General features: G+C 43.4%; 1 protein-coding gene across 3 annotated transcripts in view; it reads left to right on the forward strand.

Moving 5' to 3' along the window:
• Positions 1–2,817: 2,817 nt before the first annotated feature.
• fam222ba (family with sequence similarity 222 member Ba) overlaps positions 2,818–26,139 on the forward strand; it is a 29,830-nt gene continuing 6,508 nt past the window's right edge. The window contains exons 1-2 of one of the 3 annotated variants that reach the window (XM_023280146.2): positions 2,818–2,952; positions 23,318–23,445. In XM_023280146.2, the coding sequence (XP_023135914.2) occupies positions 23,364–23,445 (82 nt within the window). In that variant the 5' untranslated portion in view covers positions 2,818–2,952; positions 23,318–23,363. Of the gene's footprint in view, positions 2,964–3,053; positions 4,181–23,317; positions 23,446–26,139 lie in introns of those variants that run through there. The other 2 variants (XM_023280145.2, XM_023280148.3) reach the window with 2 other exon arrangements.

Raw genomic sequence — 26,139 nt, forward strand, 5'->3', positions numbered from 1 at the left:
ATGAAAATATTGTACAGATGATAGATAGTTGGCTCATCTTAACTAAACCTTTAAACTACAAACCAAAAGAAAATTTTAACTTAAAATCTCAACAAATCGGTGTGTACAAAGATGTCTACATGACACAAAGGCTTTTTGAATGGCTGGATTGGTATGAAAGTGATGAGAATCATATGCAACTGACTTCACAGCCAACAGATTTCAAGCCAACCAAACACCTATGGGAGAGTTTGCAGTTAGGTGACAGACAGTGATCTCAATCACCATCATGACAGGATGTATGTTTTAGAAGAGTGGCATTTCATCACTGCAGAGGAGACTTGGAGAATCTACCTCACTAAGATTCATTATGATTGAACTTTAAATCACAGTCTCATTAATTTGATGAGGAAACATTTAGATTCTACGACCTGAATGTTTGACACCAACAGTGAAGGGGTCGGTAGTTCTGTAATGCAATGGCATTTTTTGGTCCCCTTTGAGGAAAGGTTCGCTGCAAGTAAATACAAAGATGTTTTGAGAGATCACCTTTATCCTGTGTTGAAACATTTATATCCTGATGGGTGTCATCTCTTCCAGGATTACAATATCCTCAGCCACAGGGCACAAGGGGTCACTGAATGGTTTGATGAAAACATCTGATTATCTTTGGGAGATTTTGGACCCATATGTTACTTTTTGAACCACAAAGCCCCAAAAAAATCAATGGTGAAACCAGCATAAGTCAGTGTATCTCAACCTTGCAAATACTGCTCACTGTCACACAAATGTCCATTAAAGGGTTTGATAAGTAAGTAAATGACAAGAATCATATGCAATACTCTCCACAGTGGTAGTCTTGTTGTCCTTTAAGTAACAGGTTGGTGGTTCAAGTCCTGGTCAGGACAAGCTTCTAGTTAATGTTCCTCGGTTAAGACCTGCAATGCTACCCAACCTACCTCGGAGTATAAGAGAAAATTATAAGAACACCAATACCAGCTCAGACATCACCCAGATTAACAAGATCCATGTCAAATGTTGGGGGACCATGATATTCTGATGAGAAGTCGTCTGCTGGAACAGACATGAATAACGACTGAGAATATTGACTTAATGGAATTCTACTCTAACCAGAGGCCCAAGGACAGAGGTCACATGCAACACGTGGGAACTATGGATGAGCAGATGAGCGACCTCCACATTGACTAAGAAGCAGCTGGGGGCCCAGTGCTCTAACATCAACAGAAAGAAGCTAGTATCACAGCTGGAGCTGGAAAGGCTCCAGCAGAGTGGGAACACCACTGAGCAGCAAGGGCATAGTGAGCTGACCCCAATACAGGATAGAGCAATGTTAAGGTAGCAGATGCTACTATACCACTAGTCCTGACAGCTTCATCCACTGAGCTGAGGAATAAAACTGTGGCCAAACTAATGCAGTCAACATCTCCGTACTAAACACATGTGGTTCCAAAGGCTCACTGACAAAATCCTATCAGAATAGACACCTGCATGTTAACACAGCTCTACTCATCAAACAACTACCACCACCAGGACAGTAATATACAGCTAGATACAGTTATTGTATATTGTATATAAAATATTTATAGGATTGTTATTATCATTATTGATTGCCTAAAGTAGTGAAAAAGACAAATTAACAGAAAAACAGAAACAGGTAAACAAATTTAAGATATACAATGGAATAGAGGTAAATGAATTACCATTAAATGAATAAAAGCACAGAATAAAAGCACTGCCACTTTAGACTAGACTCCATGAAACATTTATACAACACAATACATTAAAGAATACATTTAAGAAGCACTTTAATGCCATAACTGATCAATGTGGCAACATTATACTGGCTACTGTTGTCGGGTTGTTTCATAAATCAAATACTAAAATATAAATATCCTTTGTTTTGTAAAATATCAATCTTCAAAGCAACCTACTGACTATAGCTGTCAGATAAATGCATAGGAGGTGAAGTTTTAGGAAATAAGAAATTAAGAAATGTAAACGTCACAGATCTAAATGTACATTTGGTACTTAACATAAAGTGTTACGTTAAGTGTTACTTTCCACCACTGGTCATCCATGTAGTGCATGCAAAGCTTACTGAGTGCCAGCATTCCTCACTACTTTAGACTAAGCCTCCCTGCTGATTGGTGACATTGTTTTGTCAAGAATTGAAATATCAATGATAATAAAGTTGTAGTAATGTTTTAACGTTTGTCCTAGGCCTCTCAAATCTGAATGAATAGTCAATATTCCAATGTGTTACTACTGCTACTGTGTTACTATTTCCAGTGTGTCTACTGCTTCATGCTGCTGTTAAAATAAAGTTAACCTTTGTAACAAGTTGTTATTGATCAACATGACTAAGGTGAGATTCCCTGGGTCATGGGAGAGGATGCACCTTTTCAGGAAGTCACATTTAGTTTTCTAATAACAAAATTATAGTCTGTTATGATTTATTTACTCTGGGAATTTGTACACTGAAGCATGCGTTTTGTGTAAACATCATACTGATATATTTTAAAATAAATATTTTTATTCTAAATAATTGTATTTTAAAAGAAACATTGTTCTTAAGGGGAACGTCTTACCCTGGTTTAATCCGTTACTTCTGAGCTTGTTAGCCAAACCTGCTAACAGACAACAAAGTACAAGTGATCTAGAGTTTTATATGTATTCATATTTTGCATTTATTTCATGTTAATTCACTAATTTCTCCATCCTCTCCGTACTATCATTTAATCGTCCAATCACATTCCTCTCTGACTGTACCTTTAAACCCCTCGTGCGTCCTGCGCAGCGCACGGCGCAGTCTGGAGCGGTCTCGGTTACAGCGCATGCGCCGGAAGTTGCTGCCGCAGACAGCAGCAGCAGTGATTCGGCAGCGCAGGGCAACGGGAGAAAATCTGTCCGTTTTAAACCATGGCGACGTACTAAACGATGCCTTTCGCAGAGGTAAACGGAGAGTAAGTAGTTGTATCTTTGTGACACGCCTGCTGCCCCACAGTGTGTGACATCGTCTCAAATTGTGGCATAAATATTGGGAAATGTTGAGGAGGCAACAATGGGACTGTGTATATTTCAGACTGGCTGGCTAGGTTAGCTAGCCAGGAGCCTGGGCAGTCAGCTGGCACCGCTGACTGGTAACATGCAGGGTTATAGCTACTGTACGCTTCCCTTGTGTTGTCTCTATATTTACTGTAAAACATCTACCTACGGCTTAATTGTCTTTTATAAACCTCTATATTTTATTTTAGCACTAAAGAAGCCAAAAAAAATCGCGTTTGAAGGAGGTGTTAACTGAGCGAAACTGGAATTGTGTTGTGGTGCTTGTTAGCTAGTTGTGTTCTGCAGTGTGACAACAACCAGCGAGGATTAAACTGAGCTCCATTTACCTGGCACATAATTATCATGATTTCCATCTTCCTGATGCAGGTAGGCTAGTGGCACCTCTCAAGAGAAATTACAAGTTGTTTTCCTGGTTGAAGCCAGCTGAGGATGAAGTTGGAAGTGCGGTTATTTTATACTATTTGCAGCTTTCAAAGTATGCTATAGCTGTCGTTAAGTTGTCTCCCGCTGCTCGTATCTGACAGTTATTAGGACATGCGTGCATACATCCAAAATTAGAGTGACAGTCGTCTTCACTCCATGTACAGATGTGCGTCTTCCTGGCTCCCCAGCGTGTCTGCAAATAGCGCCTCTTAATACAGAGACAGGGCAAAGTGTTTCCACCTGCAAAAGCAAGTGTTAAAGGTGATAACAAAAGGTTGACGTCACCGGGCTCATCCTGCTCCTGCCGCACAACCCCGACCACTGAGGAGGTGGAGGAGGAGTGCAGGAGTTTCACAGCAGGAGAGCAGCTTTTTGCCATAACGCCTAATGGTTCGTGTCTGGAAGGAAAAGGTCTATCTGTGATCAAATTTCGGGTATCCTGAGGGCGCACTTAACTAATGGGATCCTATCGATGTTTCTCCCCCTCCAAGCCTGATCTTTACACGGCGGAATGTTAATGTTGCCACAGCCTGTCCGTGTTGTCTTTGGCTGCTCTGTGTCTGGCTTTATTGTTGTAATCGCTCTATAATGCCATGGAGCTTGACGGATTTTATTAAAAAGCATACCGCAGTGAAGCAACTCTTCTGTGACTGGCCGGACTATGGAAGTTATCGGGTTTACTCTGTGCATGGTAAGATGATAAAACTGTATAATGCTGCGGAGAGATAAGAAAATCCTGTTTTGTCTACATTTGCGTGACCATTTTGAAGTTTAAATGTAAAAAAAAAAAAAAAAGGCTTTATCGTTCCTTTAGCATAACAAAGGTGAGCTGTTTAGTTTATGGAGCAGGGAGGATATGCTCCCTGATATCCCATGCTTACTCGAACTAGAGCTTGGCATTACTTGCTCAAAAGTGCAGTTTTGCAATGTAGCTCTCTTCCCCTACATTTTCCGAAGAGCAGATAATTAAATTTCAGACCTTGTTGTCTGGGAAACTCAGGCCCTGAGACTTTCTGCAATTATCTTGTGGAAGGAACCCTCTTTGCATTGGGGTGCTATGTTTCCCAGTACAATGAAGATTAATTAGGTCTTAGCAACAAATTGCTGTAAGGCCTCTCCCCATGTGTAAAATGCAGTTTGCCTCTAATGACAGCAATCTGACAGATACCTAGATGAATGAGAGTAAATCGTTTCAAAGATACTTGCTTCCAATCTCTTGCAATATATCTGCACATTTTGTAGTAGCTTGCAATTCCAATTTACAAAATTGGTTTCTGTGCTGTAGTTTCTGTGTGGTCTTGAGCGAATGAGTGCGTACTTCTATTAAAAAACGACATATGTGCTTGCACTTGGTCATAAAAGCAGCAGATAAATCTGAATGTCAAGAGCACCTGGTTCATTTGTCCATGTCATGCTGGTCAGCACTGTAGAAAATTACAGCGTTCCACCAAATTGAAATACCACTCGAATGTATGTGTTAATTAGATCTCTGCATGGCTTTTCAAAGTGTCTCTCCTCCTTTGCCCATGAGTCATGTGCTGACTCTTTGACCTGTCACCACAAATCCAGAGTCGGTGCTCAGGGCAAACTCACAGAAAAGCAACTTTGCCTTGTTTTTTGTTTTTTTCACAGCCAGCCACTGACAAATATATTTGAATGTATTGATCTCCATTGTGGCCAGAGGAGGGTAATTTCCTCTGAAATACTTGTGTAGCTTCTTGGCAGCCGAGCCTCTCAGTTTACAGTTGCCTGTAGATGACATTAAACAATTGCAGAACACAAAATACATACTGTAGACAACATTAACACCAATGTTTATGTACATGTATAAGATTACTGGAATAGAAGCATTAAAGTAGAGTAGTTAATGTAATGCACTCCTACATCATTTTCCAGACACTGTTCTAACTGTATCCAAGTTTCTCTTCGTAAGCAAATGACAAGGTAGATATTAGTGAGCAATGATTGGCTTCACAGAGCCAAATCAATTGTTCTGAGCACCTTACACTGACGCCAGGATGTTTTGTGTTGCAGAAGATTCTCCATGTGACAGCCGAACGCTCTGATTCCCAACATTTGGCTTGTTTCAGACAGCAGTAATAAGAGGATAACATCAAAGCTCTGCTTTATTTCTGGGAGACTTGAGAGCAAGACTATGAATAACAGATCACAAGGTACATAGAGTGAACCAGAGAACTTGAGCAGCTTTTATGTTTCAGCTGTTGTTGGGATTCACATGGAGCTCATTAAAATACATTGATTAGTAACAGTCCTGATTCTGTGATTATTGACTGTGAAATCGCTCAGCTAACCAACATATTTTTGATGTGATGATTTTCTGTGCTGGAATGAGCCACTTGGCTGATGCTCATTTTGGTTTATTCAAAGCCAGTGATTTGATGTAGCATTTTAGAGACGGTACTTGAATTGGAAATGTGTAACCGTGTGCTCTCCCCAGTGCAATGCATTTGTTCCTTTCGTATTTCAGCAGGGGTCTGTGTATGTTAAATCTCTCGCAGGTGTTGCCAGTGAATTTTATGTGCATTGCAGATTTTTATTTTCCTCACCCGGTCGTTTTAGATGAGCTGCATTTGTTGAGTATCATCCATTTGCTAAATGAGGCTGCCCTCGGTCTCAGGCAGCAGGGCAGAGATTTCCCAGGTACCAATGATCTGCCAGCCGGCTCCACCTTTCAGTCCTCCAGTCACCAGTGCAGCTGTCAGCCCACACTCACCTACTCAGCTACCACCACTTGGAGAAACTCTTTATGAGGCCACCCGATGTCTTCATAGCTGCATGAGTCTGGTTTCAGACGGGTAACAGATGTTTGGTGGCTTTTGTGTGAGCGGGCAAAGTCAGGAGACCCATTGTTAGGGTCAAATGCAGGTCAGGCTCGGAGATGGGAACTGCGGCCACATGATACATCCAGATCAGGTGTTTCAGACGTGATGGGCAACTTCTGGATACCTCTGAGAAAAAGGAAAGACCTGCAGGGCTGAGACTGTGGGTCAGCTGTTGTGTGGTATGTAGTTTGTTTCATGAGTGTTGTTTTATTTTGTGCACAATGCTGTAAGCTATAGGCCTGATTTGAAGATACACTGTGTCTTGTTTGCTACATTTTTGTGTTCTTCGTGACTCTTTGTGCATAGATTTGCATGTTAGCCATCGGGTCCAATTAGGGCAAAAAGCCCTGCTCTGGCAGAGGTAGTTTGCGTAATCAGCAAACCTGAGGCTTTAAGCCAGGGAGTGACGTTACAAGCACCAGGACCAAAGGGCTTTCTCAAATTGTTATGTCTTCAGCTTGAGGGTTATCGTGAAAGAATCTAAGCCTCCTGGTGACATTCGCAGCAATAACAGCAGTCAGTGCAGCAGGATGAACAGGGCTTGGTCTAGGACAGCGTCTGTGTGATCAGGCTTGTCGGAGGCACTGCAGATGATAGGGTTGTTTATCCACCTCCATCTCACAGGAACAGCAGAAGAGCAGGGCAGATGCTGTTATCTCTTTATGGCACAAGATAAGGTCGTCTCAATCGGATCACTGACCCGCCACTGACACTCTCCACCCCCAATACCAGTCGCACTGTAATAAGAGGTTGCCAGGCGAGTCCCATATCACTCTAAAGTATTCCTAATAGATGCCATTAGCATGTCCGTGGTTATTGCTGCAGTTTTCCAATGTCCATGCCAACTGTACATATCAGGGCATCATTAACCACCAACAGGGAGGCTCAGAGTCTGACCTGGTCTGTGGGGTCAGAGAGAATGCCACAACAAAGCAGCAGTAAAGCTGTAGGGGATATCAAGTGGAGAGGATAGAGCGAGAGTGAGCTCAAAGTGTCATAGTTGGCGCAGACATTAGATAAGGCTAAGCTACGAGAGGATTAGAGAGGGAGGAGATGTAAAATGCTGTCGGCTAATTGGGCTTTATTTTTAATATTTCAGAGGGTTCATTAGAGACTAAATTGGTGAAGTATTTCAGCTCTGTCTGTAGTCTGCGACGCTTTTTGGGACAAGCCTTACAACCTGAATAGTAGCAGATCGTTTTTGTTCAGGTCTTGCCATTGAATGCAGTGTATATTGTTTTATTAAAATCCAACTTTTTTTTTTTCTTGGTGACACGGTTAGATTTCATAATCCCTGCCAAACTGTTGTTGCCTTATGTTCTGTCCTGCAGTAACAATGCACCAAAACCATGTACTTCAGGTAATTAAAATCTCATTTTTCTTGCCAAGAGAGAAGCTGTTTGATGTAGGTTATAAATCTGTGTTTATCATACTTTGTAATCTTGAGTAGGACACAACAACCTAAAGGATGGAGTTAAAAGTATCACAGCTATCTCTCCAAAATGACAAAGCATTGAATGCCTCTCAAGACTTGACAAAGCAGCTGGGACTCGGAGGCTTGATCTGCGTGTTAAGATCTACGCTAGGGAGGGACTGAAGCTGAGCTGAGAGAGCTGCTGAGGAGAGCGGTCAGCGCACGGCACTTTGCCATGACCCTCCTCAGTTTATCGTCGGTTACACCACTCCTCCAGGCCTCAGTGTGTGGGTGTGTTTTTTCTGTGCGTGCAGTGTACTGGAGAGCGAGCGGTGCTTAGAATGGGGTCCTTTATAACCTCCTAACCCTCTGGTTCTGTTTGCAGCCATTGTTGGCCACAGTGAATGGTATCTCCGTGCCTTGAAAAGTAACCAGATGACATTCTTCCTGTTGTTCAAAAGGGCCCGGGGTTCTGTTGTGAAAAGCGGCTGAAAGGATAGGCTAAGACTGTGACCTTCAGAGGCTAATCTCTGGCATGTCATTCAGTGGCTGTTTGAAGCGAATGCAGACCTTTCTCCCTGATAGCAATGTACCGATTCAAACAAGGCAGAAATTCCTCTTAGGGTTTCAACAGTTACACTCGAAAAACAGTCAAGTTAGTTTTTTATTAAACCGTCACTATAAAGGAACCAGAGGATGTTTTGTAGCAGCTGAACTGAATCGTTATTCCAGACTGGCAATGTGTCTGACACCTACATTGTCCAAACAGTCTCTCCAGCCTGTGACTGAGCCCTCTGTACACAGACCTGTGGCATCAGCAGCCCCTCTGTACTGCATGCTGAAATACCGCCGCTGCTGTGAAAGCAGTGGGGATGAAATGCACTTAGTGAGACGGTAAACATCGGTGCAGCTCTCAAACTAGCTTACATTGTTTATGTCTCCTCCTCTCTGGTGTATTTGCTGTCTGCGCTTCCTGGAATGTGCAGAGATGCAGTTGTCGCTCTGCGGGGGGATGTTGGCTGTAATCACAGTTCATAGTTCAACTGTGTAGTTGGACTCAACTGAGCAGCAATCAGACTGGAGTTACATTATTCTCCTGAACTAGACGACCACACTTGACATTACTGTCATTGTGCACTGAGTTCATATTTACAGGATTTTATTATGATGATTGCCGTTGGCGCAAAAGGTGCATCTTTTTTTCTAGTACATTAAGAGGTTTTAAACTTGCTATTTGAACTTTAACCACAGCTATTGCATTTCTGACAACACTTGAAGAGTATCAGCCTTCACAGCATAATATGTAGTTGTACAGTTTTAGCTAACATCATGACTCAAATCCTCCTTAACCAGATGCTTTTAGTCCACACTAAGAGCAGGTCCTTATTGTTAATGTGTTCAAGGGGAATTGCTTTTCAGCAAAATACACTGCACTGGCATTGAGCTGCCTTTGTGCTTGTCTAAAAGATCTCTGAGAGCAGGTCTGAGAATGAATTTTTTTTCTCCATGCTTCCTGTGTTAGCACTGTGTCACCTGTATGGGGTTAAGATTGGGGTCAGACCTCTTGCAGGAGTCTGTTGTCTGGGGCCCCTTTTTCAGGAGATGCTTGTACTGCAGACTGACATGGAAAAGAAAAGCTGTCAGGTTTTTAGGGTCTCTTTTGTCAGACATCTTTCAACAATAAATGATTGGCATATCTCCTGCCATTTCCTCCTTTTGTTTGCAGCTGTTGAGTTTGAAAGCAAATAATGAAATTGACCATTATGTGTGATGTGTTTGCAGCCTGTGTGCATTTGCACATGTGCGCACATAAAAAGCTGAGGTTGTTTACAAAGGAAGCATTGGATTAGAAAAGGAAAATGTCAACCTTTATCATGCTACTGCACAACCATTTTGCATTAGTCAGAATATATCCCCTGAAGTAGTGTAACATCCGCAGAATGTGATTGAGATAGAGGGGGAGACTGGGTGGGGGCAAAGGAAGAAGGGTGGGCCACAATTTGAAAGGCGTACTTGAAAGTACTCGTGTGTAAAGAGTCCTGAGGCAGGTCATGTTGCTGTGACAGAGAAGCATTCGTCTTGCTGTGTATCTGACGTCCCAGGGTCTCATTGCGATGGTTTGCCTGCGCTGCGTGTCGGCTTTCTGTAATTAATAGCCAGTAGCCCCCTCACCCCATCATGGGACCAGGTGGTGCTTAGATCTACTCTGGCATGGAAAGACAGCAGATATGCTGGTTGTGAGTTTCACTGTTATTGGGATAAAACTCACAGATGTCACCAACATCTCTCTTACTGTATACAACTCGGCTGACTGTGTACATATAAACACGCTGTCCCGGACCCAAAACAAAGAGATGAATTTTAATGGTGCACAGCTGATGGATAGTTTGTTGGGAAAGGATGTGGTTCATTTAGTCTACTTTGTGTCAAGCACCATTGTATTCGTGTCCTGTGCTGTTTAGCAGGGCTTGCGGCCCTGACAGATTGCCATCCCGATGGGGAGATTTACCCAGCCAGCACAGCCAATGGCACTGACACCATCATTAGGCTTTGATCAGCTGCAGTCTGCAAGGGGAAGAAGAGAGAGTAATATTCTTGATCTAATTACTAGGAGACATTTCAGGCAGTGTAATGTGTGATTTAACCTCTTGTCAGAGGCTATAAAAGGAAGCTGGGTTAATCTTCCTGGCAACCTCTTTTCCACGCAGGGGAGAGTGCCTTTAAATTTCCTTTTCCCATGAAGCTAGTGAAAACCAGCATGCCAGTGTGGTATGCTAACACACCACTGCTGGCGTTTTACTTGAAATCTCTTAAGGCAAGAGTTCTCTGACCTTTCAGTGTTCGCAACAGCTGGTTCGCAGGAACTCATGTGCTATCATGTGCATTCAGAGACTTGCAAGTAGAACAAAAAAGCTGTCCTTTTGACTTCTCTATGCTTCCTCCAAATGGATTGTTTTGCAGCCCCCTTTGTTTCTCTCTCTCGTTCTTTCTCTCTTTTCTTTCTCTCCCTCACCATCACCACCCACACACTGCAGCATGATGAGTGCAGGGGACTTGATTGAACAAATAGATTGTAAGTGGAATCGAGGGGTTTGGGTTAATCAGTCAAACATAGTTAAACAATTCTTTGGACATGAAGGGATTAGTCTTGCCTGCGTTGAGCTCATCAGAGCCCATTCTCCCCAGTGCTGGCTGGGCTTTTAGGGCCAAGGGCCACGGCCCCTCTGGCTCCATGGAGAACCACACACGCACCCCTCAGCATGCTCCATTGCCTCTGAATGCCCCACCACTCTCCTTTCCCTTTGTTACAGAGTACAATTGGAATGATGGATTAGCAAATTAAATGCAGACCTTTCTATTCATGGCCATTCCCGCTCAAACTCTCATTCGCTGGATCTGTCACAAACCTACTCTAAAATGGTTTCCAGGTGCACAGTTTGTCCTCTAATTCTCACAGAAAAGTGTCTTTTGCCCTTCAACATGTTCTGAAAAAAGCTGTTCAGTTACTCTTTCCCAGCATAAAGGCTCTCAGTATCTTGTTTTTACAGGATGACTTCCTGTACATTTTCTCCCCCACTTCTTTTTTTTGTTTTTTTTTTTTAACCGAGTGCTGATCACACTGATAGGAAACGGCCCTGATATGATGATGTGTTGGCCAAAGCAGAGTGCACAGCTGCAGCCAGCCTGAGCCTGCTCTAAATTAACTGTGTCACTGTCTTTTCCACGTTCCTGAGAGCAGAGCACCGACCCTGGTGACCCACAGATTAAAAACTGCACTCTTTTTAAATATCATCTTATCTGAAAAGTTATTAGATAACTGGACCTTAGTCACTATATAAAATAACCAGCAGTAGCTTTTCCAGTCTTCTATGACATTTATATAGATGTGTCTGCTAAATGAAATTGTGTTACATCTGATGTCTTTGTTCTGTTGCTGTTTTAACCCATAGCCCAAAGTTGTTTCTGGCAAAGCTATCTTTGAATCTTCATGACAACCAAGCCTCCAGTTATTTACAGCACCTCTGCCACTGATCTCATGTGGTAACCAGAGCTGAAGAGATTTTTTGTTGAAATATAGATATTTTAGAAATAACTGATTATTCATTTAAATGATTTTGGCTGCACTTTCTCAGTTGACACAGTTTAGTGCTTTTCTCAGTATTGTTTCAAAATAAATTGAGTATCTTTAAGTTTGATCAGCCAAAACAAGCAACTGATGATACCACCTAAAGCTTTGGAAACTATCATTGTGCGTGTGTTTTTCAGCAAATATCGGAAAATTGACTGATGATAAAAATAATCAGTAGTTCCAACCCCATACTAAGCATTTATCATCTGATGTCTGTTATTTTAACCATATAGTGGTATTTTCTTAATTGTTTTGTGTGCATGGCTTCAGTTATACTTTTTATTGCTGTGCAGTACAATTTACCAACTTGACTTGATGTTGTTTTCCACTAATATAAAAAAAACTTCTGATACATTTTGGTGTCAAAACAGTGTTTTTTGTTCAGTAATTTATGATTATTTTGATATGTTTTGTATTAGTGTCTTTCTGTTGTCTTTTCAGTGCAACCTAAGTTTAATTTTGCATGCAGAAGTAGATTTTTTTAAAGCCCAGTTCCCAGTTTTTTGTCTGTTTACCACTCAACAGATAAAACAGTCCCTCACTGTTTCTTGCTGCCTCTGCCCTGTAGTCCCCCCGCCTCCAGTGCAGTGTGGGGGGTGGATTGCTGTGCTCTGTGGAGACCCCAATTAGCAGGACTAGCAGGCCTGCTGAAGGTCACTCCCAAAGCTTTGGTGTGAGAAAAGAAGAGGGCTGGGCCGGTCAGGAGTAGCTCTGACAGTGACTGGGCTGAGACTCTGAGCTGGACCCAGGAGTTTTCGCACAATAACCACATTTTATTAGCCTCAACAGCAGCTTGCATATCCTCAATTTTTGCATTGCACAGTGTTGGCAAAAAGTAGTTGAGGATTTTGCTAAAGGTCAAGTGTTCTCAGTGGATTGTCATAGTATACTGTGACCATATCTGAGAGATCCATTTGTCATTAGCTCCAAAGTCCCCTACTTCATCAGCCCGTGTCTGGTGTCGGCTATCTCGGCCTGATTGATGGTTCTGTCCTTATTGCAGGGAACTGGGGTCGATGGCAAAAAATTTGCTGCTGGGTGCATTAATGCTGTGTTCAATGGCATAGACCTTTGAGTGTGCCTCATCAGTCTTGAATCATTGGACGGCCACAGGAGATCTGTATGAGCAGGCATGATGCAAGAAAGCGAGAGAGAGAGAGAGAGAGAGAGAGAGAGAGAGCGACAGGAGAACGAGTTTTTATCAGCTGGCTTAACTCTATTACTCATATGACTTTATCTCTCTGGTACAGGGTAGAGGAGGATATTGAATATTTTAAATCAAGCTTTTAGCATTCAGAACTAGCCACACACACTAGTGTTGTTACACTGAGTAAAAAAAAGATTGTTTGTTGAGACTAATTTTATTATTGACACATCAATAGATCTGTAGCAGCCAGCATAGAATTAAATAAGAACAAGGTTAAATCTAGTCCTGTGTATGCTTTCAAATTTTTTTATTTACCACTGTCAATACGAAACAAATCAATGTCAGAGCAAACCTTTATCAACACAAATATCCTTTTAGATCGATTTTTCTGTAAAACACATTTTCCCCAAATGTTACATATTCAGTTTTACACAAAATTATATTTCTTAAACATAGCAGGCAAAAATGAATTTAAATAAGGAACTGTTTCACCACAGAACAGGGTTTATATGGGCTTCCCATGTGCCTTTGGGTGGTGACGATGCATGACTGTAAATATAGTTGGCCTGCTTACAGGAAAGGCAATAAGTCTGGGTTTTTTCATTTTCCAGAAATCGATGCATATTCTTGTTAAAAATAAATCTCAATTACCAAAACAAATTTAAAACATTTTTGGATTTTTATTTTTAAATCAAAACTCTTATTTTGGTGCTTACTATGTTTTTGTGGCATTGGCTAAAACCTTTTTGGGTTTCCAAAAGCTACTCTAGGCAGAAGAATCCAACAGAAAATAGCTGAAAGGGCACTCAAAGAGTGCAGACATCCACTAATGCCAATAATCCACTCTTCTATGATATGCAATTTTGCATGCCAAATCAGAGCTGCACAAAAATTTTATGCGTTGTTTTTGTCCATGCACTGTCTCTTAAAGTTTCATGAAAATCTGCTTACAGATCTGACCAGTCATTAGATGCTGATCAGTTTTCAATATTCAAATAAGCACATTTTAGCTTATACTGAAAAGTTCAATATCCAGCTGTAGTCAAATTCTGAACTGAAGTTTCTAAGTCAGTCATTTGATAATCATAAAGTGAAGTGCCATGGTTGCTATATGACATTTGGTTTGTTTGCTTTTGAATGGTCGTGATTGTTTTTGTATATTAAACCAGTACCTGTGTAGGAGTGAAACTCTGGTGCCATGACAACATCAGTATACACCAACAGTGTGTGTAGGCTCCCAGTCAGACAGGCAGACAGACGGAGGGCCCTGTGAGCCTGGGAGGGCCAGATGTTTCCATGCAGACACAGAGGTGAGATGTTTGCTGTGCCGAGCCTGTGTTTGCTTGGCTCTCCACAGAGTCATCGCCAGGCTGGCCTGGTACCCCGAGCTCTTGTCTGCTGGGGAAAGAGCTGGTGGCGGTGAGGCGCTCACATATACACAGGAGATGAAGGGGAGACCGCAAATGTCTTGTGTGTCGCCAGGGGCAAAAGGAACACATTTCACACAGCCCCGTCCAGTGTAGAAAGTAGAAAGATCTTTTTTTATTTTTTTCTTTCCTCGGCTGCTGTGCTGATATGAGGGGGACTCGTTTGGTCTCGCTGGAGGCCTGACTGAATGTCAGAGCTGCCATGGAGGCGGCTGACCTTACCAACCTTCCATAGACACGAGATGGACATGGATTAGCTTTTACTGAACACACACACACGCAGCGATTTTGACTTTTCACTTATAAAGCCAGCAGAATATTTTCACCAGATCTGTGTATCACCACCAGATCTGAATCTCTGTAATCCACTCTGCTAACTGAACAAGCGTGCTTGAGTAGAATTTGGGTGGGAGCTTTTTCTTTGGCCTGAATTAAAGAGATTGCAATAAAATCAAAACCAACATTAAGACATTGAAATGTGATTACCATAGCAGAGTGAAAGGTAAAGCTCTGATTCACTAAGATTCTTTTTGAGGTCAGTGGTCATAAATGACTGAGTATTCCTGAGTTCTTGAAGCATAAAAAAATTCTTAAAACTACTGGTGATTTATGTCATAAGTGCTAGTCAAGACTTTCAGGTGTCTACACCGTAACACGTGAGCAACGTGTCAACAAATGAGAAGAATGCTGCTTTCAATGTAGACTAGTAAAGTAGAACTGTTTGAGTGGGTTCTCCAGCAGAGTTGGATCAGGCATACATGTAATTACAGTTTTTTCTTTGTGCGTATGTGTATTGGTGTGTGTATATTTATATATATGTGCAGCTCATATGGGAGAGAGGCCAGTTAGTATAATGGCACAGTGGATAAATCTCTCACAGCAGGCCTGCGCAACACTGGAAGCTGTTTTTGTACGTTAAGCCCTTTTAGGATGATTTGTGAGAGTCAGCGCTTGCACAGTTCTGCCTAGCAGAGCTGCTCTGACCCCCCACCCCCCACTCCCCTCTTAAATCAGCCCGCTTGCAAACAGGCCAGGGCTGGTTAATGCTGGGTCAATAATATGGGTCTGAGTGGGACAAACACATAGAGACTTAACTTTTTTCTCTGTTAAACACAGCATCCATGTCAATAAGAAGGCACTGGAAATACCAGAGGAGGTCATTATTCCTGCAGGGGAAAATCACTAGTGTATATGTATGTGTGCTTGTGTAGTTTCCTATGTATGTACTGCAAGTGTGTGTGTGTATATATATGTATGTGTGTGTGTGTGTGTGTGTGTGTGTGTGTGTGTGTGTGTGTGTGTGTGTGTGTGTGTGTGTGTGTGTGTGGGTGTGTGTGTGTGTGTGTGTGAGTGAGAGAGCGAGAGATGGGCGAACAGCTGCATTGATTTGGTTTTGTTTGCTGAGTACTCGGAGCAGAAATGTAAGCCGTGGGAACACCTGGAGAGTGGGGAAAATGGGAGAAGAGGCGGTAGTGTCAGCTCTGCTCCTGGCTCTGCACCAAGCATACATGCATGCACAAACACACACACGCACCTCACATCTCACATGTGCGAGGGCAGCCTGGGATCCCAATCAGCAGCACTTAACAAAGCTTTCCTCTTTCTCCCTTTAATCGCAGGCTCGATTTGTCACTGGGGTGTCCAATTTCTGATAAGCGCTTTGACTGAGAGAGGCGAGGTGGGTGTGGGGAAGAACACAAAATGGATGCACCTGCTAACAAATGAAATCAAACCACTCCATCTTCATTTCCCCTTTTTCCGCCAGCTGGAACAATGCTGCCTCACTTTAGCTCTCAGCACATTGAGTTATTTCCCACTAACCAGAGTTATTTCCCACTAACCAGGAAGAGGGCCTGCCTGACTTACAGTTAAATAGTTAGAATAGGCTCAGAAGTCTGATTTTCAACATCTGATGAACAAGTGGGCCTAGTTTCAGACTTTGAAGAAACTTAATGCAGGAGGTTAATTGCCTGATTTCCTTATTTGTATGAGTTGGAGGATGTATATCAACAAATTTGTGATCAGGATCACAAGACTCCTATCCTTTGTGTAAAGGAGAGAATGTAGTTCAAAAGACATTTTGAATACATATTTTTTTTTGTACCTTGAAAATCTTTGAAGTAAATCAGCAACTCAGGGTCAACTTCCTCTTAAAGTTTCTTCATCCCACAACTCTGCGATTTGCGTCTGAGGATTCACACAAAGCAAACACCTTGAAAAACCAGCTGCATGTATTCTGATTTCTATCACTGTACATGCTGTAAGACACACAGGAGATTTAACATAGTCTAGTATCTGTATATCTCTGTCTAACCATGATATTCCAGTCCAGTGCCAAACCCCACAGTCTGGCATCTGACACAGCACCATGTGACTCAGCACATTGTTGTCTGCTGTGATGTGAGGATATGTGAAGATAACACAGATGTGGTGGCACCACTGAGGAGATGAAAGGAGCAGGGTTGATCTCATATGTATGAGTGCTGTCTCTGCTTGTGTGATGTGATGGCTACCAGAAGGCTGGATTACTGTGAAATTTGGTGCGAGCAGTTATATTCCCCTCAGGATGAATTGCAATAACTTTGATGATCCTTGAACTTTTCAGTGCCATAATCAGGTCAAGATTCGTATTTGTTCAGCCCACTGGTTTATGACCAATTGTCAACAAAACAATTGACATTCTTATAAGCTTTAGATGCTCTTTGAGTTTTGTGCTTATTGGCAAATCTTAGCATGCTAACACATTAAAATAAGATGGTAAATCTGCCAAACAGTGCCATGTTTGGCTTGTTTTTGGATTTATTTTTACAAAGATAGATTTTTAAAAATGAGTTTTTTATAAGCTGTCACACTGTTTACATAAACAAACCTTAAGCTTTTCCAGTATAGACTGCCTGTCCATCTCAGTGTAATTATCATTTGTTACAGCTTGATCACTTGTTGTACAAGTTGGTATGCACACAGACTATTCTGTTAGACCATATTGTCAATATGCACACACACTTTTGCCATGTCAGCATTGTTATTGTGAGCATATTAACTGAATTATGTTAACATTTCGACATTGTCGATAGGTATACAGTACTTTTTTTTTAAATGTAGCATCTTCTCTCTGGGGCTGCACAGTGGCGTAGTGGTTAGCACTTTCGCCGTGCAGCGAGAAGATCCCTGGTTCGCGTCCCGGCTTTCCCGGGATCTTTCTGCATGGAGTTTGCATGTTCTCCCTGTGCATGCGTGGGTTCTCTCCGGGTACTCCGGCTTCCTCCCACAGTCCAAAAATATGCTGAGGTTAATTGATTATTCTAAATTGCCCGTAGGTGTGAATGTGAGAGTGCGTGTTTGTCTATATATGTAGCCCTGCGACAGACTGGCGACCTGTCCAGGGTGTCCCCTGCCTTCGCCCGAGTCAGCTGGGATAGACTCCAGCCCCCCCCGCGACCCTAGTGAGGATTAAGCGGTGTATAGATAATGGATGGATGGATGGATCTTCTCTCTGTTTTGTCTTTCCATCCAAATGCAAATAAAATTTTTGATGACTCAAACAAGCCTTTTGGAAGACTCCCTCCAAGGTGCAAATATTCAGAAAGTCAGTTTGCAGAGTTGACATGTAGATGGAGGCAACTTTTTGAAGTGTTGATGCTTCCTAGTGGATCTTATCAGTCACTAAGCATCCTGACTTGATTCATCACTCCTCCGTAACTTTACCCTACATTTAAGTAAACCAGCCCTCTGTTTACACCAACATGTGCACAGTGTAGGTGAATGATGATGTGATATTGATATTGTCAGGTGCGTAAATTTGGTCAGAGATTACATATGAAACTGTCAGTTGAACTACACCCTCAATAGTGCAGCTCCTGTTAACATTTGGTTCTAAGTCCTACTATCACTCCAAACGATTTTAATTGCAGGGCTGAGTAAGGACTGGCACAGTATCTGAATCTTATCATGAATGATTTTCGAGCAGCTTCTCATTAATTTGAATAATTTCATGTGCTAATCAGAACTCGTGTGAGCTGTATTAAGAGCAGAGCAAATCAAATCCAATCTCTAGAGCTGCTTCATGAGATCTTTGCTTTCCTTTTCTGTTACTGCTTGTCAGGTCTTTTTTTCTCCCTCAAGTGGTTTAAGACTGTCATGTCTGAGAGTAGGCTGGCTTTTTCCTCACTGAGGCATGCCCAGCTTCTGGCTGCGCTCTCGATGGATTTGCAGCAGATAAATAAATAACTAGCCTGGCACCCCTCACTTTGGATCCCCTCTGTTTTGGCAGGCCATCCACACCGCATTTTCTATCAGGTGTAAACATGTCTGTCAAACGGCGCAGTCAGAGGCCCCGGCATTTTGGCATTCATGACGCCATGCATGCGGCGCTGCCAGCACTTTCAGTCTGCCCGCCTGACCTTGGCCAGCCTTGACATGACTGAGCACACTTAGCTCTACCTTCCATGTTTGTAGGGCTTTTCGGGAAGCCAAGCGGGCTTAAGTGGCTGTTAGTGAAACTGACCCCAAGTTGAATACTGGACCTTGGCTGGCTGTCCTCTCAGCGCTGATGTGGTGAATGGGTAATGACCATGACATAGCTGTGGCAGAGATAGCCAGGCCATACCAGGACACTCACTACCCGATATCTTCTCATCCTCTCATCTCACCACCATTACTGTCATCTTCTGTGAGGAGTCGTGGTCATCATTGAGTCAAAGAGGCTACAAACTGCTGATGTAAGGAACAGAATGGAGGAATGAGGTCAGTGAGGTAAGAACAGGCCTCATAGTTTCAAAGTGTTTGCTTTTCTTAGTTTCATGGTATACAGCTCCTCTACGAGCCTGTGCTCTCATTGTAAAACCAACTTTCCGTATCTGACACCTATGCAAAGATTTAGCCGATCCAGTTGTGGACTATGCGGTATTCGCGGGGCATGCTGTCTCGCTCCGCTCCATATCCACCATCTCACCTCAGGGAACTGTCACTTTTTCATCAGTTAGTTACTGAGCGTTCATGCTGCCTCCCAGTTGTTTCACAGACCCCTCCCTCCCTCCAGAGAAGAGCGGTTCCAAGTAGCTGTCTTCCTCTCTCCCACAGTACTGCAGCAGTTTCCTTGCTTGACAGTTTTATCCCTGACACACAGTGTCTTGCAACTTGGAAACCACTATTTTACAGACTTTCAATTTGTGTGCGAGTTGGGTTGGATTGGTTGTCTTCTCTTCGTTTTTACCCTCTGCTCACTATCTTGGCCATCTCCCACTCTCTCGTCCTTTCTCTTTTGGTGTGAGATAACACTCCTGGTTGATGAGGGGGTCTTTGCTGACTGAAAAAGCAAACGGTCCGTCCCAAACGCCTCGGGATGTGCTGGAGTCATCAGGATCCATTGTGTGATGTCGTGAACCAGCCTGTCATAGCCTAACATGCCCCTGGCCCTCTGCTAGCGACAGAAATCCTTTTCTGCCTCTGTTGTTTGTGAAGCCTGATGGGCTAATGAAGGCTATACCGAAGTGTTATTTCTTCCTAACATGCTCAAGAGCCAAGGCTTTTTCCCCTTTCTTTTGACAGAATGCTCTGGCTTGGTATTCAAGGGTAAAAAACTGTTCTCATTTTTCTGCTCCTTTTCTTTCTTTACCTCTTATTCAGAGACTCGGCTTGCAAAGAAAAGTAATTTCACTCTCTCTGTCCCTGAGAGAATCAACACAGCGAAGTTGCATTGAATTTCTACTGCAACATTTTTTTCTTGGCTCTATTTCAGACCCATAACCTGGGGGTAAACATGCAATTAAAATAACAGCAGCCTGCTTTCTCCTCCACTCTCCTCTCCTTCAGCCGTTAGCGCAAGTCATGTACAACATGGTGACTTGGTCTCCTAATTGCTTTTCCTCATAATTGGTATAGAAAACTGCTAATATTCAACCAGCTACCAAACATACTTTCTCACCTTATTTTTTCCCCTTCATTGTTTTTCTCCACTAATACTGTTCGTATCTCCTTCTAATGAGTTTATTTTTGGTGCACAGTCCTCCCTTTTTCCTCATGCATTACTGCTGGTGGATATTTAAATAGATGATCTCCTATGCAATTAGCCCAATGATATGCCCAAATTTCTAACAACTGCTGATTATAGTTGATGGAGAGGATATTGATCCAAACATTCAGCACATAAATGCAGTCAGCTGGTCTAATTTCCTAAGTGGCTTCCGTCTATCCTGTTCCTCCTTCTCTGCGATTTTTAAATTTTTTTTTTTTTTTAACTTTCAGATGGCTGTCTTTTTTCCTTCCCCACTGAGGAATGAAAAGAAAATATAGGTCAGCTTTTATGGAAGCAATTTGACACATGACACAAGCCATGCACATCACTTGCTCAAGTCCTGCTTTGTCTGCTCGCCTTTATTTGTCTATAATGAAAGCCACACAGTTATTCACACAGTTTTATTATGGTTCTATAAGTAGCTGGTGGAGACTTGCCGAGTCACGGGGGCCCCCTAATACTCTGAGAACCCTGTGGTGTCTGCACGGGGCTGATAGTGTGAGACGCCTGGCTAAACTCCACCAAGCCAATCCCTGCTCTGCAGTCCTGCCCAGCTGGCTCTGCTGGGCTTCCACAGATGCAACTCTGTTTCCAGTCCTGACAGGAAGGGCTTGTCTCTATATCACAAAGGCTACTAAGCCATTTGGGTAGATACCTATTTGCCCAAATGGATGGCGGTTAGAGGGCCTGTGCTAAACCCCGACTTGTGGTCAGAGGGCAATTAGGACTCAGCAGAAGCCTGTAGCTGAACCACTCGTGCTGATTACGACCTGCAGAAGCACCTCCAACTTTTGTGAGCTCAGTCGTTGTCAGGATTTGACGCTCTGTCAGGTGTAGTCATTGTGCCTCTGATACAAATAGTCCATGTGTTGCAGAATCCTCTGTGGGGGTGTGTGCCTTTGTAGAAAGTGCCAGTGTTCGGTGTGTGATGTATATTTGAAGTCTCTGTGACAGTGGTGCTGATAGGCAAGTCAGTAGACGTCAGGCTTCTGTCTGTCGAGTTTCATCTCCTCCTGCTCTGCGCTGTAAAGCAGAGTGTCAGCTTGGGCATTACCATAGGCTGACCTTTGCCGCTGCACTCCCCACTGCACAGTTTTCTGACATTCAGGGGCGCTGTGGGGGAGGCAGGAAGGGGGTGGCCTGTTGGCTGTTTTTTGCCTGTAGTGGGTTGATGTGTGTGTTCCTATAACAAATGAACTGACAGTTTATGCTTGTGTTTTGTTTTTTCCCCCCACATCATTTCACTCTTCTGCCACTGTTTTGCTTTTGAAACCCCCAACAAAGACACTGTTGTATTTGATATTTAGTTTTCCTCCACCCCAAACCTGCCTGTTGTCAAAGAGATTGCTGTTATCTTTGTGTGAAATCTTGGCACCCTGATAAATGAGAGAGAGTTGGAAGTCTTGCCTGCTGACATCAAGGCACCATGTACCTAAAACCCTTCCAAGGCCAGAGGGAAAAGAATAACATATCAGGCCAATTAAAGTTAATGCATGGTGACATGCTGAATCGAGGGCAGGGATTGCTGCCATATGGCAGACCAGGCTGTAAAGCAGAAAATAGGGGAAAGGGAGGAGGATGAGAGGAGTGGGAGTCTGGGCAACAGAAAAGGTGACGCAGCATCAATGGCACAAAACACCCCCAAAATCCTCAGATCCGTCTCAGGACTGCGGTGCCGCCACCCACCGGTACCCACACACATCCTTTTCTCCTTTCCTCCCCCCTGCCCCTGCAGCACCCCAAGGTGCAACGCCCCTCAGGTATCTGTGTAGAACTGGCAGCTTCATTAAGGCTTGTTTTTTCTCCTCTCGCTGGGAGGATTTAAATGAGCTGTCATCCTGACCTTTTTGAGCTCCTGCTTTTTAAAGCAAGTTCAGCCCCCCCACCACCCCAAACCCGCCACCCGTCTTTCTCTCTTTCCACCTTTCTCTCTCGCTTTGTCACTCTTTCCTCCACTTGTCTCTTCTCCCTGCAGGGGGGAAGACACTTTTAAGCCATCACCCTGCGGCAGACAGGCATGCCAAGGTTGTTTTGTGGGTAATTGCCTCTCTCATAGGCGCTGTTTGTCTGCGCACACTTGCCGCCTTCCTCTGATGCCACACAGCAAACGGGGAGGGCGCGGACTCTGTAGACTTAATTTGCTCCCTGACTGTTCTTCAGTGCTGATTAAGCAAGCATCTGTGGTGTTTTGAATACAGCAGTAAGCCAAGTGGAGCATGGCTAACATTTTCTCCCTCTCTGTTACATCAAGTTATTGCACAAAGTGGCAGGCATTTATGGAAGCTGTAGCCATGCTTATTCATTTCTTTTACACCATGTCCAGAGCTGGCTCTATTGTTTAATGTCCCCAAAATAAAGGCCTCTTTGAGGTCTGGAGTACTGCAGTATCGATCAGAGACTCACTAACTTGTCAGCGCCAGGCCTCTTGAGAGTGTTCTTTTCGAGTATACAGGAGTCATTAATTTCCTCTGCCATGGTCTGATGGAGGCGGAGAGGTAAAGCGCGGCTAGCAGGGTCCAACTAGGTGACTAACATGCAGGGCGAGGAAGAGGAGGGACTGAGTCGATTTAAAGCTGCCAGTCCCTCAGGCCCAGTCTGCCCGTTTTACTTCAGCTGTTTGATGTTTAATTGAAGTTGTTATTGGCATCAAATGTCACCTTACCTGATGCTCCAGGTGTGAATCAGTTTCTAATTGAAAGGTAACTATGTCTCCCACAGCCCTGTGCCTCCAGGGACCAGCTACAGAGTTCTATTAGTCCGGACCCAGCCTCTGTATCGCCACGCACCATGTGCTGCCTTGCAGTTATGTCTGACCTCTCCCCTCTCTCTTCCTCTCTCTCTCTTTCTCTCTGCAGTGTGAGGAGAAGTGTGTGTCCCATGTTGCATTAGTGTCTGTGTGAAATGCTGGCCTGTCTGCCAGGGCCAGGTGACCTCCCCCTCCAGCTTCTCCCCCACACGCAGATGAACACTGGACTTCAGAAATGTAAGTACTGATCTCAGGACACACACACACACACACACACACACACACACACACACACACACACACACACACACACACACACACACACACACACACACACACACACACACACACACACACACACACACACACACACACACACACACACACACACACACACACACACACACGCGCATACACTATTAACAACCACCACCATCCCACACAACAAACCAAGCTGTTACAATCCTGCTGGCCGCCCCACATCAGATCCCCATGCCAACCCTGGCCTGGTTCTCTTCTGCAACTCTGTGTTAAAACCAGAAAGAGAGAAAGAATATTTTTGTGCTCTAGGACCATAGATCTGTCTTCAAGGGAAATTAGGATGAACTGCACCATTAATTTGCTGATGAACGGCGAACAGTCTCCCTCCCTCCCTCCCTCATCACCCCTCAGAATCCGTCTGCTGCGAGAGTGTGGTCCTGTGTGCTTCCTACAACACTATCACCGCGTTCACGTTTAAATATCTCGGCTACTTTTCACCATCAGGAAGAGTCAGTTGCTGTCAGACTTGCAGACAGATTGCGGATGAGTGGTTTTGCCCCGATGATCTTGTAATGTGAGTGAATTTAAGATGCAATCTGCTGCCCTGGTTTAACAGCAGACTAGTCAGTGCTGGCCTGCTGAATTCAATGTGTTTGAATTTTGCAACTTGACTGCTGACAAATGTGGACACTTTAAGGTGTTAGGGGCAGCAGCACAAATGGAGAGTTGAAATCAGCGAGTGAGAGCTGAGACTAACTGGCTCAGATCAGTGAGAAAACTAATACATAATAAATGACAATGTTAACAGTAAGTCAGTGTTATTATCCTTGTGTTACTTTGACATGTCTTTCCACCCTAAACCGACATGTCACCTGTTTTCAGTCTGTAGAGGTGAAATTGATAATTAAATACATGCATTCACATTTTGTAATTAGCTGTATATTTGGTCCAGTTGACGCCTGCACACAGCATTACTTGCATTTTGTCCTATCAGTATGATTGTCCCTAATAAAGCAGTCTTTTTAGATGATCAATCACTTCCTAGACATAGGTTATGGTCCATGTCTCCTTTTCCTCCTGCCTCCATCTCTCTGAGTAGAAACTCAGCCTCAGCCTGACCCATTTCTACTGCAGTTTTTTTTGTTGTAAAATGCTCCAGCTCATCAAGACTGTAATTTCAGAATCACAGTAATCAGCCAACCCCCAGGAGATCAGCAAGCGTGAGGGAGTCTGCTAAGTGCCAACGTCTGTTGCCTCACTCAGGCAGTCTTGTGACATGGTACAGCCATCAGCTAGACTGTTTCTCTATTCCTCCTTTATGTGACACAGTGAGAAACATCAGAGCACAAGGCGCAACTGGAGTTCAATTTGGTTTTCTGCCCAACACTGTAATCCATTTAGGTGATGGAGCGTGCTTCCTACTGCACGACCGTTCCTAGAAGTGTAATTACTGTCTGTTCTTTTTCCCTCTCCTTATCATTCTCTCATAATGCCTTCTCTTGTCATCTGCTCTTCAAACAGACATGGCGTTACATCAAAGCCACAGAGCTGTATTTTTATTAAGACTGAATCATTTTTATCACAGCGCAGTAGGAAAAAGTGAATGAAAGAAATCTGTACATTTTGGGGTTTTTGTGCAATCCAGCACCTGTGGACAACCTTCTGCATGTCAGCAGTTTGTGCAGTTGTCATATTTTGAAGTATTACTTCCCCGTGCGCTGCCACACGCAGCCAGAACCAGGCCTCAACCCTCAAGTAACGCTCCGCCGTCTCCCTCCTGGCTGTCCACAGGACTCACTGTCTCTCCAGAGCCCCATTGCTTACCCAGCACAGAAGATAATTTGACAGCTTGACTCCATGAGAGATGTGCTCGACTGCTTTTAGGTGAAATTCATAGACTAGTTGTCACTTGAAATCTTTATTCAATGCACTGACAAGTTCCCACAAAAAAGACTCCGATAGGGAGTTTACATAATTAGCTCCTATTTGTTTTCCTATTTGCCTATCCTTGAGCTGAAGCCTTCCAGGTATTCAACACACTCTAATGCTGAATTTTGTGTAACAGAATCTTGTCTTTGACACTTTCCTGCCACTCTGTATTCACCAAGAGTTCCAGATCGCCAGTCTGGCTGTGCACTGCCTCTTCTCCTGTGCATCGAAGAGTCATTTAAAGTTACGAGCTTGCAGGTTGCTGTCAGAGGCAATGCCAGAGCAGCTGTTCTGTTTATCATCAGGGAGTGACTGTTAACAGATGACGGCTGTGAAATGTAAAGGCTGCCAGAGGAGAAGATCAGGTATGCTGAGAGACAGTGGGTCATGAAGAAAACAGCTCATCTTCCAGGCACGATGACTCAAGTACCAGGAAGTGGCCTTTGGTCCTCAGTTCTTACAGGCAGAACAAACTGTTAGTACAGCTGGGCCACTTGACTGATTCTCACATCTTAGTCCCTACTGAGATCAAAAGCAACTCTCTGTTCTTCCTCTCCTCATAATAGTTTTCATTTTTTGAAGGTTATGCTATCATGCTCTATCAGCGTGGAATGTTCTCTTCAAAAGCCTGCAAAAATTGTGAGGAGGTGGCTTCATGTGAGAAAGTACATTCACATGTCTAATTTGACGCAGAAGCTTCAAACCTAATTTCCTGCTCTTGTGTGAAAATTGTAATTTACA

This window comes from Amphiprion ocellaris, chromosome 14, assembly GCF_022539595.1.
Source record: "Amphiprion ocellaris isolate individual 3 ecotype Okinawa chromosome 14, ASM2253959v1, whole genome shotgun sequence".
NCBI classification, from domain to species: Eukaryota; Metazoa; Chordata; class Actinopteri; family Pomacentridae; genus Amphiprion; species Amphiprion ocellaris.